General features: G+C 45.5%; 1 protein-coding gene across 1 annotated transcript; it reads left to right on the plus strand.

Annotated features, from left to right (window-relative positions):
- Positions 1 to 1338: 1338 nt before the first annotated feature.
- Positions 1339 to 18951, plus strand: TMEM25 (transmembrane protein 25). The gene is made up of 8 exons (XM_066572592.1): positions 1339 to 1403; positions 8136 to 8369; positions 8670 to 8909; positions 9008 to 9136; positions 9255 to 9285; positions 16551 to 16651; positions 16824 to 16892; positions 18377 to 18951. The coding sequence occupies exons 1-8, from the start codon at positions 1355 to 1357 to the stop codon at positions 18448 to 18450; spliced, it is 927 nt and encodes a 308-aa protein (XP_066428689.1). The 5' UTR covers positions 1339 to 1354; the 3' UTR covers positions 18451 to 18951.

Below are 18951 nucleotides of genomic sequence, written 5' to 3' on the forward strand. Positions count from 1 at the left end.
TTAGAACGCTGTCCTGCAGCCCCCAGGCAGCTGCCATGTCCTGCTTCCACCTACCCACCCAATGGCGGATTATAATAAGGGTAGTAGGAGCAGCCACCCTGGGCCCCAGGCTTCAGGGGGCCCACGGCCATCCAAACCGCCTCTATTCATAATCTGTGCCGCTGCAATAAAAAGGAAAAACAGCGACACTCTCCTGCATCGCTCCACCTGCTCTCAGCTTCTTAATTTTCCGTTCACGCGGCCGCATGAGGTTTGTTCTTGGTGCGGCGAACTGGAGTTTTATTGGCACCATGTTGGGTACATATAATATATTGCAAAATGTTTATTAATTGTTTTGGAGGGCAGAGAGAAAAAACACATCGATTCTGCCGTTGTTTTCCTTACGGCGTTAATCATGCAGCGTAAATGACAAGATACGTTTTTTTCTGCGGTTCGGTGCGATTAGGACAAGATTATTATTTTTTTAGGTTTTTATTGCAAATTATAATTTATTTTCCATCATTGAATTCCCATAACATTTTTTTCCACGGACGGCGCTCTGTGAGGGCTGTACATGTTTTGCGTGAAGAGCTGTAGTTTTTATTAGCACCATATTGGGGTACATGCAGCTTTTTTGATCACTTTATTGCATTTCTTCGGAAGGCAAAATGAACAAAATGAGCATTTCGACCCTGTTTTTTAGGTTTTTTCTTTTTTTAGTTTTTGCTCTGCAGGATAAATAGTGCAGGTTGCTACAGATACGATGATTTATTTATTTTTAATACAAACAGGGCAAAGTGCGCAAAAGTTTTATTTATTATCTTGTGTTTTTTTGCCATTTTTTTAGGTCCCCGTACCATAGCAGCTTTCATAATGCCTTGCAGTATTTCTGTACTACATGCATTATCACTCCCTCTGTAAACCCTTTACGTAGTCTCACTTCTGAGCCCGTACCTTCCACAGGATGTAAGATTACGTCCTGTGGTGTTAAAGGGTTAAAGAATGTGGGTGATACATTTCTTTAACCCTTTCCAATCCCATTTGTATCCTGGTTTTCCTAGGGGGCTTACTCTTTTTCTGCCGTTATACAATGGCGCCATCTGCTGGCTAAAGCCAGTACTGCATGAGGTGACACGTTGGATAGGCTCCGACAGCAGAGAGGCTGGCAATATACAGTAAGAGAACCCCGACGGACGTCTTCCAACATCGGAGCTGTACAGCCTTAAATCATAATGTCTTCCGAGGTCAGACAGTGGATTGGAAAGGGTTAAAGCTACGGTGTTCTAGTCCTGATCCTGACTCTTGTTGTTGGTAATGATTTGTTATAATTAATAGAATATTTTTCTCTACAGGAATGAAGGATCCTTGATGCAAAATGTTGTTAAGCATTTCTCTCCTGCTGACCCAGCCGCTCTCTCAGAGAGGTAAGTGGCCACGGACTGATAAGCCGTAGTGTTTGTGTGAAGTTTGAAGGTGCATGAAGAACTTTTGCAGCTCTTATACAATGATGAGCCATCCCTAGGAAAGGATAGTAGAGCTTCATCAGTGTGGGCCCGAACTCAGGGCTTCCTCCACCAACGCTGCCCCAGTAGGTTGTGGCTGGTACTGCAGCTTAGTCCAATTCACTTTATCACTGACAATGAATAAATTAGTACCCATAGGGCAGATTACAACCAGGTCACTAATTATCTGCTGCAGCCGCCTTCTTCACATTCCACCAAAGGTCATAACCTTCTCCTCTGTAAAGACGTGACTGATAAGTCCTCCGTGGAAATGTGCAGTTCCTGCCAGTCGCACAATGTACATGTCCTTTAGGTCATCAGGTCCCGGCACATGTGCATATGTATGCGTGGGTGAAGTCTATAGACCCCGCTCACCACGCATGAGCGGACTAGATGGAGAGCAAGTGCAAGATTACAGAGACTGGGCCATTGATGTTAGGAGTGGGGCAAGGTGATAATCGGACTGGACTGGGATGGGATAGAGCAGTGACTCCGAAGCTATGGCCCCGATGACTCGAGCAATATAAATACATGGCATGCAATTATAAAAGTAGGTTTTCGGGGTGCTACAGGATGCAGTGATGTTAACGAGAATCTGTACTGATGGGGTACACAAGTAGAACATCACCTTGCCGGCAGTTTAACCACTAAACACCACAAGACATAAGCGTATGTTCCATAGATGGTGCAGGCTCAGGAGCGGAGCACGTGCCGTTTGCAGTGGGAGCCGGCTGTGACTGACAGCCTCCCTCTTGTTGCAACAGCAGGGATCTTTGAGAACACCAATCCCCGCTGTTAACCCCTTACATGCCACGATCAATGTTGATTGCAGCATGTAAAAGGTTCACGGAGAGAGGGCAATCCTTCTACGATGTCACCGGCCTTCCACAGCGTAATTGCAGAGGGTCGATCGATAACCATGGCAACTGGACACCAGACAATGGGGACCGAGGTATGCCATAGCCTATGGTCACTATTATTAGCGATAATACATTGCAGTACAGGAGTACTGCAGCGTATTCTCATAGCGATCATAGGATCACAGGTTCAAGACCCCTACAGGAACATTTGCGCAATTTCCCCTCTGCATGTTTGGTATCATCACATCGGTAACAACCTGTATAATAGATGGAACACACTTTTTATCCAGCGTGGCAAATGCTGTGGAAAAAAAAGCTGAAAAACTGAGCCAAGATGCATTTTTGTTCCTTTTGCCTCCAAAAAAAACTGAAACTAAACGAATGTTGGTGGCCGTGTGCACACAAGGCCGACTGTTCGTGTAAAGCTCAGGACAGGTACAGAGGGTCGGTCCCCGGAGGCTACCAGTCGAAGGGCTTCCTCGGACAGATTAGACAGTGCAATGACCAGCGAACAGTTCGCTTGTGGGTCTGGAATCTGATGGGGAGTATCTGGTAGGGTCGTAAGCCATCCTACTTGGGGGATAGCGCGGACGCCGTTCTTGTAGATCCCGCGATGAGGCAATGGAGGACCCAATACTTGCTGGATCAACTGGTCTTTAATGGCCAACAATATAACACATCGGAGTCTCTCTACTCCAAGAGGCCTTGGCCCGGTGAGGCTGGACCGGCACCGCCCCGTGTACTAATGTCCTACTTCCTCTGCTGGATAGATTTCACAGCACTGTGCTCAATACTCCCGTAGGGAAGGGCGACCCCAGCCAGAGACTAACTCATCAACCCAGTCCCAAAACTTCCTGCGTTCCACCTCACGCTAGGTTCCTTTTCCCTCACTCGCTTACTGAAACCTAAGACTCCGCCCACGAAATGTGGTGCGCCCCTCCTGAAAGCCTTACCCACTTTTTGGGAAAGTGGCAAGGCCGGCGCACAAGGAAAAAAAGTCACACATTTTTGCCCAAATACTGTGTGGGGGGCAGATTGTTCTTCGATGGGAGACACGATTCTGCCAGTTGGCGGATTGTGCTGCGAGCAGATTATGCTTTTTGCAGTGTGGCATCTTGCCAAAGACGGTTGCCCCTCCTGCTCCGTTGTCTTAAGGGTTGCCTTAGGTTCCAGCAGCTCATATTCTGAGTATAGGAGCGAAAAGAAGGAAACTTGATATAATTATAAGAAACAAGACGTCTGCAGTAAAGATCCTTTTACGCGAGATGAGCTGGCGGGCAGACCAAAAATATGTTTAACACAAGGATGTGATTTATAGGTCACCTTCCTGCTGCCACCAGGGGGAGCTAACTGCATGGGGGTTTATTAGAGTTCAAGACCTGTATAAATCACTGCAGAGAGCTCCCCCTAGTGGTGGTTTGAAGTCATGTTAACACGGCAGTTTCAACCTACGATCGGAAACCCAGTTCCTCATAGACTATAGCGGTCTGATCGCTGGGAAGAGTTTTGGACCTATTTAGATTATTACTATTCCTAGGGGGAGAAAATCTCAGTGGCAAATGATTTATTCCCAGCCTGATGGCCGCGGCACCCTGGTTGGTATAAACAATCAGACAATCGCAAGTTCAAATCCTCTGTGGGGACTAAAAATAAAAAAGGAAAAATAAGTTAAAGTTTTTCTTAATTACTACAAAAAGATGCAAATAATATTAAAAGTGAAAAAAAAAATATATATTACATATTGTAATTTCTGCAAAAGTCCAATCTATTAAAATAACACATTATTTATCCGACACGGTGAACACCGTCAGAAAAAGAAATACACAACGATAGAATTGCGATTTTTGATCGCTCCGTTTTCAAGATATATTTTATGAAAAGTGATCAAAAAGTCATATGTACTCCAAAATGGCACCATAGAAACCACAAACTGCAAACAGCAAGCCTTCACGCAGCCCCATCGACGAGAAAAAAAAAGTTATAATTTTTTTCAAATGGGGGAGGAGAAAAGAATAAATGTCTGCGCCCTTAAAGGACTTTTCCCACTAACTAAAATTGCTCCTCAACCCCTCTGTCCTTCCCGCTTGCTGCTGACCAGGACATGTGACTGTTGCAGCCAATCACTGACTCTACAAGGTCACTTATGTGGCCAGTGATTGGCTGGAGCACTCACATGTCCTGGTCAGAAGCAACCAGGAAGGGCAGAGGGGTTGAGGAGCAATTGTAGCTAATGGTAAAACCCCTTTAAGGAGTTATTGCAGATGACTCCTATCATACGTGCAGGCGAAGATGTCCCTGAAAATAGACAAGGCAGAAAATCGTTCGACCTTCATGGACTTCCTAGAAGGTCGTGCGCTTCATAATTGTGCTGCTGATCGATCAGCCAAGAGAAGAGACCAAAGAGGTCAATATGGCGGAGTCCTTCCTGGGCTCTTAGCGAGGATCAATATCTACTAAAAAGCACCAGAGAGCAAAGCAACAGATCAGCGAGGACCTCGCGAGTCACGCCGTATCCAATCTCTCATAAACCCCCAATGTCCCAGATATAAACCCCCCTGTACGCATTTAACTACATCCATGACTGCTCGCTGGATCGCACTGCAGACAGGAGAACGTCTGTAATGGGATCCGTCTGATATGTCTCTGGGGATGGAAGGATGCGTCCTGTCTGTACAGATAAGCAAGCAGCGTCTCCCGCCGTCCCCGAGATCCGCACTATGGGGCCAAATTTGATTTGCATTTCTATATTTCCTGGTGCGCTGCGTCCGATGCGTGCGAGGGATGAGATATGTATACGGTGGAGGGAGGGTGGATGTTCTTCTGGGGGTACCGAGCTCAGTACTTGTGGGGGTGAGGAGTCTAACATGGCGTTCAATGAGAGGAAACTGACATCCAACATTATCCTGTACCCACCAATGGTAATCTTTATCTGGCGCCAATGTATTCTGCAGCGCCGCACAAATGAGAGGGACATGTGCCGACAGAAGCAAACATTACACAGAGTGTTGGGCCGCTTTCATATGGCTGAAAAAATCATGCAAGTTGCACAGACCTCGCACGAATATGTAAAAATGTGGCATGTCCTATCTTTGGGCGTTCCCTCAAAACACCTTGCCCATTTCAATGGGGTCAGGAAAAGCATGGTGTACAATGTGCAGTGGGAAACACTTGCCAATCCTCTGGTGTGGCTGACAGCCAAACCGCAGGATCGCTACTTCCCTGAAGTGATGAGGGGCATTTTTGACAGAGCCTCACATCGGCGAGGAAAATCACACGTGCACCATATTGGGTCGAGTTTCACAGCCCAATGTCGCGCTCGCCCATGTTTAGTGGCCTTACAATAATAATAGGGGTGAGGGTCATGCTCACAAGAATTTACAATCTATGAGGAAATAAGAGGGACACAAAAGATTACTGGTAGTGGACATGATAGTAGCTTCGGCAGTGGTTGGTTACTGCTGGTTGGATATGATAGTAGCTCTGGCAGTATGGTAGGGTATTACTATTAGTGGATGTGATAGTGCCTCTGGCAGTATGGTTGGTTGCGGCTGGTTTGATATGATAGTGGCTCCGGGAGTATGGTGGATTATTACTGGCAGTGGATATGATAGTGGCTCCAGCAGTATGGTGGGTTATTACTGGTAGTGGATATGATAGTAGCTCTGTCAGTATGGTGGATTATTACTGGCAGTGGATATGATACTGGCTCCGGGAGTATGGTGGATTATTACTGGCAGTGGATACGATAGTGGCTCCAGCAGTATGGTGGGTTATTACTGGCAGTGGATATGATAGTGGCTCCGGGAGTATGGTGGATTATTACTGGCAGTGGATATGATAGTGGCTCCGGCAGTATGGTGGATTATTACTGGCAGTGGATACGATAGTGGCTCCAGCAGTATGGTGCGTTATTACTGGCAGTGGATATGATAGTGGCTCCGGGAGTATGGTGGATTATTACTGGCAGTGGATATGATAGTGGCTCCGGGAGTATGGTGGATTATTACTGGCAGTGGATACGATAGTGGCTCCAGCAGTATGGTGCGTTATTACTGGCAGTGGATATGATAGTGGCTCCGGGAGTATGGTGGATTATTACTGGCAGTGGATATGATAGTGGCTCCGGGAGTATGGTGGGTTATTACTGGCAGTGGATATGATAGTGGCTCCGGCAGTGGTGGGTTATTACTGGCAGTGGATATGATAGTAGCTCTGGCAGTATGGTGGATTATTACTGGCAGTGGATATGATAGTGGCTCCAGCAGTATGGTGGGTTATTACTGGCAGTGGATATGATAGTGGCTCCAGCAGTATGGTGGGTTATTACTGGCAGTGGATATGATAGTGGCTCCGGGAGTATGGTGGATTATTACTGGCAGTGGATATGATAGTGGCTCCAGCAGTATGGTGGGTTATTACTGTCAGTTGATATGATAGTGGCTCCGGCAGTGGTGGGTTATTACTGGTAGTGGACATGATAGTAGCTTCGGCAGTGGTTGGTTACTGCTGGTTGGATATGATAGTAGCTCTGGCAGTATGGTAGGGTATTACTATTAGTGAATGTGATAGTGCCTCTGGCAGTATGGTTGGTTGCGGCTGGTTTGATATGATAGTGGCTCCGGGAGTATGGTGGATTATTACTGGCAGTGGATAAGATAGTGGCTCCAGCAGTATGGTGGATTATTACTGGCAGTGGATATGATAGTGGCTCCGAGAGTATGGTGGATTATTACTGGCAGTAGATATGATAGTGGCTCCGGGAGTATGGTGGATTATTACTGGCAGTGGATATGATAGTGGCTCCAGCAGTATGGTGGGTTATTACTGGCAGTGGATATGATAGTGGCTCCGGGAGTATGGTGGATTATTACTGGCAGTGGATACGATAGTGTCTCCAGCAGTATGGTGGGTTATTACTGTCAGTTGATATGATAGTGGCTCCGGCAGTGGTGGGTTATTACTGGTAGTGGACATGATAGTAGCTTCGGCAGTGGTTGGTTACTGCTGGTTGGATATGATAGTAGCTCTGGCAGTATGGTAGGGTATTACTATTAGTGGATGTGATGGTGCCTCTGGCAGTATGGTTGGTTGCGGCTGGTTTGATATGATAGTGGCTCTGGGAGTATGGTGGATTATTACTAGCAGTGGATAAGATAGTGGCTCCAGCAGTATGGTGGATTATTACTGGCAGTGGATATGATAGTGGCTCCGGGAGTATGGTGGATTATTACTGGCAGTGGATATGATAGTGGCTCCGGGAGTATGGTGGATTATTACTGGCAGTGGATATGATAGTGGCTCCAGCAGTATGGTGGGTTATTACTGGCAGTGGATATGATAGTGGCTCCGGGAGTATGGTGGATTATTACTGGCAGTGGATACGATAGTGGCTCCAGCAGTATGGTGGGTTATTACTGGCAGTGGATATGATAGTGGCTCCGGCAGTGGTGGGTTATTACTGGCAGTGGATATGATAGTAGCTCTGGCAGTATGGTGGATTATTACTGGCAGTGGATATGATAGTGGCTCCAGCAGTATGATGGGTTATTACTGTCAGTTGATATGATAGTGGCTCCGGCAGTGGTGGGTTATTACTGGCAGTGGATATGATATTATTTTATTAGGAAGTTGCTATTTCACTTACATAAAACACTTCATTTTTTTTATTGATCGTAACATTTGAATGGTTTTCGCTTTATTCTGTCTCAGGAGCCGCGTCATCATAGTGGACACATCTTCACCACTAATGGTTATAATACTCCAATAACGTTTCCTATTTTTGCGCCTTTCACAGTTCTTGGGAAGCCACTTTTAAAGGATGAAGTTCACGGAGCGTCCTGTGAGGCCGGTGGCTCTTCCCTCACTTGGTACCTGAATGGTGTAAAACAGGAGGTGGGGCTTGGTAGGGAGCCCCCATTTATGCTTCCTGTGGCCCCTGGGAGTACAAGCAGTTTGTCCCTTTCAGAGATGGGTGGAGAAAACTGTAATGATACGAGAGGCAAAGATGAAGATCTGCTGAGCATTCACTGTGAGTACCAGAGACTGGGCGGGGGTTTCTTAATTGATTCCGGGGATAGTGTCATGTAACTTTGTGAAGGTACATAAAATGCAAACATAGAAGCCTTAAGCCAAACCATTGGATCCTTTCTGCACACCAATACTTATTAAAAAGCAAGCCAGAATTTTACGGTAGTTAGTGTTGACTTTAGCCTCTTGAGGACGTGTCCATTTTTCATGTTTTCATTGTCTCTTCCTCCCTGCCTTCCAAGAGCCATAACTTTTTTATTTTTCGAGCACAAGTAACAAGTTGACCTTTCTCACCTTCCAGTCCCTCCAGACTCTCCAGTCAGTACACCTCATCTCTCTGGATTATCCCTACTACTTCTACTAGTCATCCAAAGTCAGCCTCCATCCGGCTTCACCCTTCGAGACCAAGATGGACGATTCTTCACCAATTCTTCTCGTTTTCTTCTGTTGGACACCCGCAGCATAGATGGCAATGGTAGTCTGAGGGTAAAAGTCAGCACCAAGCAAAGTGGAGTCAGCCAGACGTCAGTTACGTCAACAGGTAAATGAGCGAACGCTAGTGGGTAGTGATACATCCATGTTCTATAATGCTGATTGCTTTGAATGATAAGTTAACTCTTTCTTTACTCTACATCATAGATCTCCTGTCCATCACGGTAGAGCTCCCGCTGTTGCTCCTGATTGTGGCAGGTTCTGCAGTCATTGCTGGGATTTTCATAGTTAATGTTCTAGTCTGTTGCCTTGTGCTGAAGAAGAAAAGACATAAATGTAAGTGACGGAATGTAATGGTCTTTAGAGAAGGAAACAAGGTCTCGGGACTTCTTATCTGGTAGGAATCAGAAGGCTTCTCTTAAGAAACTCACAACTCATTTTTCTTTTTTTTTAGATCATTTGGCAAACCAACAACTAACACTCAGGTGATGATCCTGCTCATAATGTTAACCACAGGCTGTTTTTTACTGGTTTGATGGATGTTTTTCATGTAACCTTCCTTATTTGATTGGGATTTAATCATGAGCAGGAGATGAGCGCGATTACTAAGAAAGAGGTTCTTTCATAGAATGGTAAAGTTGGAAGGTATCTCCAGGGTCATCAGGTCCTCCAGGGTTATCGGCTCCAATCCTTGCTCAGTGCAGGATCACTAAAACATCCCAGAGAGATATTTGTCCGGTTTTTGTTTAAACACTTCCATTGAAGGAGAACTCCCCACCTCCCATGGCAACCTGTTCCACTCATTGATCCCCCTCACTGTCTAATATCTAATCTGTGTCTCCTCCCTTTCAGTATCATCCCATTTCTTCTAGTCTTTCCTTGTACAGATGAGAATAGGGCTGATCCCTCTGCAGTGTGACAGCCCTTCAGATATTTGTAGACAGCTATTAAAGGAGATGTCCCGCGCCGAAACGGGTTTTTTTTTTTTTAACCCCCCCCCCCGTTCGGCGCGAGACAACCCCGATGCAGGGGTTAAAAAAACCACCCGCACAGCGCTTACCTGAATCCCGGCGGTCCGGTGACTTCAATACTTACCGCTGAAGATGGCCGCCGGGATCTTCTACCTTCGTGGACCGCAGCTCTTCTGTGCGGTCCACTGCCGATTCCAGCCTCCTGATTGGCTGGAATCGGCACGTGACGGGGCGGAGCTACACGGAGCCCCTCTCTGGCACGAGCGGCTCCATAGAAGAAAGCTGAAGACCCGGACTGCGCAAGCGCGGCTAATTTGGCCATCGGAGGCCAAAAATTAGTCGGCACCATGGAGACGAGGACGCCAGCAACGGAGCAGGTAAGTATAAAACTTCTTATAACTTCTGTATGGCTCATAATTAATGCACAATGTACATTACAAAGTGCATTATTATGGCCATACAGAAGTGTATAGACCCACTTGCTGCCTCGGGACATCTCCTTTAAGTCTCCTCTCAGCCTTCTTTTTTGCAAGCTAAACATTCCCAGATCCTTTAACCGTTCCTCATAAGACATGATTTGCAGACCACTCACCATCTTGGTAACTCTTCTCTGAACTTGCTCCAGTTTGTCTTTATCTTTTTTAAAGTTGGGTGCCCAGAACTGGACACAGTATTCCAGATGAGGTCTGACTAAGGAAGAGTAGAGGGGATAATGACCTCACGTGATCTAGACTCTATGCTTCCCTTAATACATCCCAGAATTGTGTTTGCCTTTTTGGCTGCTGCATCACACTGTTGACTCATGTTCAGTCTATGATCTATTAGTATACCCAAGTCATTTTCACACGTGCTGCTTAGCCCAATTTCTCCCATTCTGTATGTGCTTTTTTAATTCTTCTTGCCCAGATGTAGGACTCTGTATTTCTCCTTGTTAAATACCATTCTGTTAGTCACTGCCCACTGTGCGAGCTTTTCTAGATCATAGAATCATAAAATGGTAGAGTTGGAAGGGACCTCTGGGGTCATCGGGTCCAACCCCCTGCTCAGTGTAGGATTCACTTTATCATCCTAGACAGATATCTGTCCAGCCTTTGTTTCAACACTTCCATTGAAGGAGAACTCCCCACCTCCAGTGGTAACCTGTTCCCCTCATTGATCCCCCTAACTGCCTAATATCTAACCTGTGTCTCCTCCCTTTCAGTTTCATCCCATTGCTTCTAGTCTTTCCTTGTGCAGATGAGAATAGGGCTGATCCCTCTGCACTGTGACGGCCCTTCAGATATTTGTAGAGAGCTATTAAGTCTCCTCTCAGCCTTCTTTTTTGCAATCTAAACATTCCCAGATCCTTTAACCGTTCCTCATAGGACATGATTTGCAGACCGCTCACCATCTTGGTAACTCTTCTCTGAACTTGCTCCAGTTTGTCTATGTCTTTTTTAAAGTGGGGAGCCCAGAACTGGACACAGTATTCGAGATGAGGTCTGACTAAGGAAGAGTAGAGGGGGATAATGACCTCACGTGATCTAGACTCTATGCTTCTCTTAATACATCCCAGAATTGTGTTTGCCTTTTTGGCTGCTGCATCACATTGTTGACTCATGTTCAGTCTAATATCTATTAGTATACCCAAGTCTTTTTTCACATGTGCTGCTGCCTAGCCCAATTCCTCCCATTCTGTATGCGCTTTCTTCATTTTTCTTGCCCAGATGTAGGACTTTGCATTTCTTCTTGTTAAATACCATTCTGTTAGTCGCCGCCCACTGTCCAAGCTTTTCTAGATCTTTTTGAATACTGTCTCTCTCTTCCCTAGTGTTAGCTATCCCTCCTAGCTTTGTGTCGTCAGCACGTTTGATCAGTTTCCCATCAATTCCCTCTAGATCATTTATAAAAATGTTGACCAACACTGGGCCTAGGACAGAGCCTTGTAGTGCCCCACTTAATACATTCTTCCACTTGGATGTGCAGCCATTTATGACCACTCTTTGAGTACGATCACTCAGCCAGTTGTGAATCCACCTAACAGTTGCCTTGTCAATCCCAGATTTGGTCATTTTTTCAATAAGTATAGTATGAGATACTTTGTTAAATGCTTTACTAAAGTCAAGATATACTATATCCACCGCATTTACCTGATCAACCCAGTCGGTGATTCTGTCATAGAAGGAAATTAGATTAGTTTGGCATGACTTGTTTGTTACAAACCCATGCTGGCTCTGGTTAATTACTCCATTTTCATCCAAGTTCTTGCATACATGCTGTTTAATAATTTGTTCATAGAAGTATAGAAGTCAGGCTCACAGGCCTGTAGTTTCCTGTATCCATCTTCTTCCCTTTTTTGAAGATAGGGACAACATTTGCCCTTTTCTAATCTTCTGAGACTTCTACTGTTCTCCACGAATTTTCACAGATTATGGCAAGTGGTTCAGCAATTACCTCTGCTGCTTCCTTTAGTATTGTAGGATGTAATTCATCTGGACCTTAAGACTTGAATTCATTTAAGTTAGCAATGTGTTCCTCACCATCTCTCTGCTTATAGATGGCCTGCATTCCTATTCCCCCAATAGCACAGGGAAGATCAGTTGATGTTACATCTACTTTCTGAGAGAAAGTTCTTCACGTGAATCCACGTCATCCCGATTCAACAGATAAACTCTTTGTCATGTAGAGTGAATATTTTGTTTTGGTACTATCCAAAGCTTGTCCAAACGTGGCCAGTTAGTTCATTTTCGGACACGTGGGCTGAAGTGGTCAAATGAGGCAACCTAAGCGCGTGATAACTCATCATGTTGTAGAGGGATAGAGCTGCCCCCATGCCGTCTCTTACTGGTCTTTCTTGCTGAAGCTCTAGATTTGGTAACCACATCAATCTGCTGGGCAGGCTTCTGTGTCTGTGTAGATAGGAAGAATATCCCATATGGTCGTAACACTGAGCCCCCTTGGCTTTACTTTTCTGGAAAAAGGCTTCATCATATGGTGATCCTGCCACTGGAAATACATTGGCCACAACACCACATTGCTGCATCCAATTTTTTACAGCTTAGCCAATCTTGTACTCTGCACAGCTGTACAGGTTATAGGTGCCAACAAATCTGCACCAGATAACAAATTCTGTAAATGGGGTCCTTCTCTAATTCCCCATTTTTTGCCACTGCTCTCTCTCAATGCAACACTACTCCTTATGCAGCATTTGGGATTGTTCTTCAGTAGCGTTCAGGACCTCTTTATTCTTGGTCTGTCCGTGACTTAAGTTGAGATCTCTGCGGAATCAGCAGGATGGTGTCCGGCCACCTTTTGGTACCGCCACGCCAGACTCATCTGCATCCCTAAAGGCTCATTTAGACCCAACGACTCTCACTCAAAAAACGCTCAAAGCCGTCTTTTGAGCGAGAATCGTTAATCGTTAATCGTTCAATTCTAGCTTTCTTGAATTGAGCGATGAACTCTTATCAGTGCTGCAGCCTGTTATCACAGTCGGCAACGCTCATAAGTTTCTTACAGCTCGTGTCCCGCTGGTAGTTCAGGACACGAGCTGTAAGCATGGAGAACAATACAGTTGTTTGCTTATGCAGAACAAAAGGCTGAAAAATAGATATAAATCCATCTAGTTCAGCAATCCCCCCCCCCCCCCCCAAGGTTGATTCAGTGAACTTTGCCATTTAAACTCAGCTCAGGTTTTTGAAACAGAAAGGGGGTCATGTGATATATCGATCGTGGCTAGAATTTACTCAGAAGCACACTGGGTGTGTCAGTTTTCTCCTATTTTTACTTGTTCAGGAGATAAGCGAGGGTACATTTTCACAAAGTGCTTTACATGACATGTTCAATGTATCCACAATTCCGTGAGTTATACATGGTTAAATGTTTAATCCAGTCTTCGTGAACATGCAGAAGAGGTGCAGGTGATATTTCTTCACCGCCCTGTAGGATTTTCTGTTTTAGGCAAAGCATAGTGTGTATTTTTCTGCCTACACAAGTGATTTTAAATGTCTCTAGAGATAAAAGTCCAAAATACAGCGTTAAAGGGGTTGTCTCGCGGCAGCAAGTGGGGTTATACACTTCTGTATGGCCATATTAATGCACTTTGTAATATACATCGTGCATTAAATATGAGCCATACAGAAGTTATATACTTACCCCCTCCGGTGTTGGCGTTCCCGTCTCCATGGATCCGTCTAATTCTGATGTCTTCTGGCATTTTTAGACACGCTTGCGCAGAAGGGTCTTCTGGCTTCTGTTCGGTCCGGCACAAGCGGCGTTATGGCTCCGCCCCTTCTATGCGTCATCGCGTAGCTCCGCCCCGTCACATGTGCCGATTCCAGCCAATCAGGAGGCTGGAATCGGCAATGGAACGCACATAGCCCATGGTGCACCATGGGAGAAGACCCGCGGTGCACCATGGGAGAAAACAGCAGTGCATCCCTGGGAAAGGACCGGCGGCCATCTTGGGCAGAAGATTTTTTAAACTTCATATTTCGTCGGATCGGTGAGTAGCAAGCGGTTTAAAAACCGCTTTAAATTGCTATTTTATGCCAGGGGGTGACAGGGGGAATGGGGTAAGGTAAAATTTTGATGTTTGCCGTGAGACAACCCCTTTAAGTCCCGTGACCCTGGCAGCCATTCTATCGGACCTCTACAACCATTCCAGTGCCCAGAGGATTGCACACCCAGCCATCTGCGTACAGCGGAGTGCAGAGGCGCGCCGTCCTGTGGAAAGTAATGTTGGAAACTCGCTGACCAAGATGGGAATCTGGTATCCTGTAATGTCTGGAGGGACTTCTTACCGCTAAGGGATCCGTCAATGAAAAAAGGCCCCAGATGTCAGACACAATTTACCAACTGTGCCCTCGTTCAACTCCTAAGCAAGTGAGGATAGGCCAAAACTGACACAGAGTGTTTCTGAGTAAATTTTAGCCAAGACTGATATATCACATGACTTCCTTCCTATTTGAATAACCTGAGCTGAGTTCAAAATGGCCACCAAAACAGTATCTTCCATCAAAAATGCAGCTCCCCCCTCACAATTAATACTTTCACATATTGGAAGTCAATGTTCTCAGTATTACATCAGTTAAACGGGCGTGTCCAGACTTTTGCCTCATTTTGAATATTTGCCATTAGGTAGTGATGTGACATTATAGCAACACTAATCTTTATGTTAGAACTTTTCGTTACACATGAGGATCCAAGGAGGAATTCATCAATCTAAAAATGGCATTAGAGAGTCACAAATTTTGATGCCAGCATATTTTACACAAAAAACATTGCATGTTATTTATTTTTACACTGCTCGGGACAGTTTATAGGAAGAATGCAGGGGAAGGGGGGGGGGGGGGGGGTGACCATACTGGACCATTTAACTGTAATTTATGGCAGAGCTGATGTGGATTTCTCGTTTAGTGTATGGATGTCCTGAGATGCTCCTCTTAACCCCTTGAGTGGCGGGTTTCCTACCACCCTGTCGTGCCCACCAGGGCAGGTTTTTTAAAATGGTCTAATCATTGAATTTCAACTAATTTTGCAGTTGCGTCTCAAGAGCCATAACTTTTTCATTTTTCCATTGACATGGCCATATAAGGGCTTGCTTTTTGCGTGACAAGTTGTGATTTTTTAAACAGGGGGGAGGAAAAAAAGAAATGGGGAAAAAAGAAAAAAAGGAGCCATGTCATTAAGGGGTTAAATAACGTATTAACTTCCTTCTCTGGGTCATTACGAGGCACGGATACCACATGTGTGATTGTATTTTTGATTTTTTACAAGTAAAGGGAGACAAGTGTTTTTATTATTTTTTTAATAATTTTTTACCTTTTTTCTTTTTTTTTATTTTTATTTTTTGTCCCTTTAGGGGACTTCCACAGGGACCCATCAGGACCCCTGATCACATTCCGGGGGTCTGATGGTGACAGCCCTTTACATGCTGCAGTGACAGCCCTTTACATGCTGCAGTCACCTAGACTGCAGCATGTAAAGGGTTAACACAGCAGAGATCGGAGGTTTTCTCTGATCTCTGCTGTAAGAGCAGGTACCTAGCTGTCCTCTGACAGCTAACAACCAGCTCTCCCTGCCACAGAGACCATCGGCTTGCTTCTGACAAGCCGATGGTCTCTATGGCAACCTGTAAACAAAGCAGGAGGTTGCCGACATATCGGCAATATCTTCTGCTGGTTTTTCAAAGCCCTTGCTTTGTTCTCTGTGGGTCTGTGCAGGCAGAGCACACTGTCACAGCTTGTGGCATTGTGCTCTGCAGCTCCCATAGTGATACATAGCCCGGAAATCTTCCGGGCTATGTCACTATGAGCAGTGGAGCTCGTCCCGGAAAATTTCCGGCCGTGCCACTCAAGGGGTTAATACAATAAAGCACATCACTACAACAATAGGGATCATATTAAGGGCCTGTTTACATGATGTTCAGGTGTCCATCTTTGGGATCCATCTGGATTGGTGAAGACAACATCCAGGGAACGGTGAGAACGACGGGCTTCCATTACTACACTATTCTGTGTGGCACAGATGCCGGAAATGGACAGAGCGCTGCTCTAACGGAGACGTCATCGGTCTCTGAGTAATGGAAGTCCATGGTTCTTTCCGGGTCTCAGTCTGGTCGCTTTTTGGCAAGTAAGATGGAATCCATGTCTGATCTGGGGATGGAGGCCTAAATGGGATGTGAACGTAATGAAGCGCAAGTCTTAATAAATTCCCCCATAATGCAAAAATGTAAAAGAAGAAAACCAATCATTGCTTGTAAGATAAGACATTATCCAGTGTCTTCACATATATTGCAGCACTTCCAATAACATGAAGCTCAATAACAGCTGTCTGCCACGGGAGAACATGTCCTTGCCATCCAACCTGCAACTCAATGACCTCCGACCTCAGATAAAAGGTAAGTACCAAACTCCCATTTTCGGTAATGATACAATTCACTAATTTGTCTTCGATTCTTTCTTGTTTCCTTTAAATCATTGAACTTGTTATCACTGCAATGATGCCAGTTGGCAGAGAGAAAGCTTTTCAGACAACGTAATGGCCATTTTTGGCTCTTCTCTGTGCCGCAGGGTCGGGAAACTCTGCATGTGCCACACAGGAGGACGTGTCGGCGCCCAGCGGGACAACTACTGATTCATGTAAGTAAACCCCTCAGAGTCAGAGTGTTTTCGTTCTGGTGTCTTGTAGTCTTCTCATTGATCTGGGTAAGGGTCATAAAACACATTAGACTTTAGTCGTACTTGATGGCGCGGCGGTGACCGACGGCGGTGCAGGCAGAACTTTAAAAAAAATATATAAACTTTATTAAACAACAACATAAATGTCACTTTGCTCCACCGGAGGGTCGGTATACATAAACGTTACATAATAACTCTGGTCATAAATTCTATTAAAGTGGCTTTGACCAATTACTTCTGATGCGCTCTCATTACCCGGTGGCACATACATCGCCTTCTAGGTCTCAGGACTACATACATGACTACATACCTCCCCCGACTGTAGCACAACCGTCATATGGAGCCTCCTCATGCAAAGCCCTGAGCTCTCACACTCCGTAGCAGCCGCATCCATTCACACAGAATAGACATCATTTCCATTGAGGACCCTCCACACAAAACAGCTACAATCCGGGGCCTTTTGGGTCTTCTTTTACTGCATCAAACCACCCCAAATATACAGCGCTGCTCGCCTCATCAGGTGCCTTGCTGCACCATTACTAAATATACGTGGGTCAGAAGGGATAAGGTTTCTCCTTAGGGAGAGCATCTAGTAGGTGTGAGGCTTATAAGGCCTCCCATGCTCCTTTGGGAAACATGCAAATACAGAATAATGCTTCTACAGCGCCACCTATTGGAAGGGTAGCATTCCTGTAAGTCAGCCTTGTAACAATAGCTGCTAATAGGAACCATAGCCGGAGTCTACAGTAGTAGTGTACAGTAGGTTTCTGGCTTGGCTAGTGAGAGGCCTGTGCTGTGGGTCAGACGGGGTAAAGTTTCTCCTTAGGGAGAAATGATTGTTCATGGTTACATTTCACCTGACAAATAATTGTTTTGGCAGAAGTTATCCCTTTTCAAAAACTTTAGTTTAAGACGATCAATTTACGGCGCCTGGTCCTGGGCTTTAATCCTGGCGATGGTGAAAACATGACAAGGGATTAAAGCTCCTGCAATGTAGCAGAAGCAGGTCGGGTCCTCGGCTGACAGTGACAGCAGGAGAACCGAAGAAGGTAGGAGTGATTTTTAACAGACCCCATCAGTTCTGTTAGTGCCTACTGTCACTACGGGGGATGTTACCTTGTAACGGGGGTCCTATGGATGCTCCTATGGATGCTCCAACTACAGTGCAAAAGTGAGAAGTAAAAACCAGACAATGTCCATGACCCCCAGAAGTCTTCTGTGACATTATGGGGGACTCAGATGTTTAAAAAATAGTTGCAAAAACAAGTAATAAAAAAATTACAGAATAAAATAAAAATATACCTAATAAAGTAAATGACCGCCTGCCAACCAAAGCCGCCGCAGGGGAGGAGCTGCCAGATGAATCCGTTATCTCTGCCATGTGTGATGATACATTTACACCGGCTGTATGTTTCTGATCGCTCCGTCTTGTTTCCGATCCGCAGGGTTCGAGCGCTTTCCACTCGTGGGCTACATTTACAAGGCGTCCAGCGTGAGCAGCGAGGAGATCTGGCTGTAATCGCCTCCTTCCTGAGCAGACCCTTCTAGGTATTAGCTGAACCTTCGTAAACTGGATATGTGACCGATCGCTGGCCATCAATCAGTTAGACTACCGTCAGACATTATGAATACTCATTCCCTAAAGCAGCGCCGGCTTTGTGCGCCAATCACTCCGAGCGCAAAGCAGTTTACTTTCCAAGGCCCCCCTTCTATAACGATGGCTGTACCCTCAGGGGGCTTCTGCTTGTAGACGTGGGCTCCGTTCATGGTTTGTCACATGCAGTTTGGACCGACAACAAAAGCTATCGGGGCAACAAAGGAGGATCCAGAGACGTCTTTAGGGCACGCGGGCTCCAAGTGCGTCTTCCTATGCGATACATCGCAGGTTTAGGGCCGGACATCCTTTTCTTGACTGCATTGTAAAATATGGGCTGCAAGTCTTCAAAACAACAAACTGACCGTCTCAAGGACAAAAACAGGAGAAAAAAAATGTCCTCTTCTCCTTTAAGAAAGAATGAAA

Source organism: Eleutherodactylus coqui, chromosome 6 (assembly GCF_035609145.1).
Source record: "Eleutherodactylus coqui strain aEleCoq1 chromosome 6, aEleCoq1.hap1, whole genome shotgun sequence".
Lineage (NCBI taxonomy): Eukaryota > Metazoa > Chordata > Amphibia > Anura > Eleutherodactylidae > Eleutherodactylus > Eleutherodactylus coqui.

Bases quoted from the DNA above. Each gene is read 5' to 3' on its own strand.
- TMEM25 (XM_066572592.1), top strand. From the start codon at position 1,355: ATGTTGTTAAGCATTTCTCTCCTGCTGACCCAGCCGCTCTCTCAGAGA. The intron at 8,370-8,669 runs GTGAGTACCAGA...CTCACCTTCCAG, and splicing joins AGATCTGCTGAGCATTCACT to TCCCTCCAGACTCTCCAGTC. The intron at 9,137-9,254 runs GTAAGTGACGGA...CTTTTTTTTTAG, and splicing joins GAAGAAGAAAAGACATAAAT to ATCATTTGGCAAACCAACAA.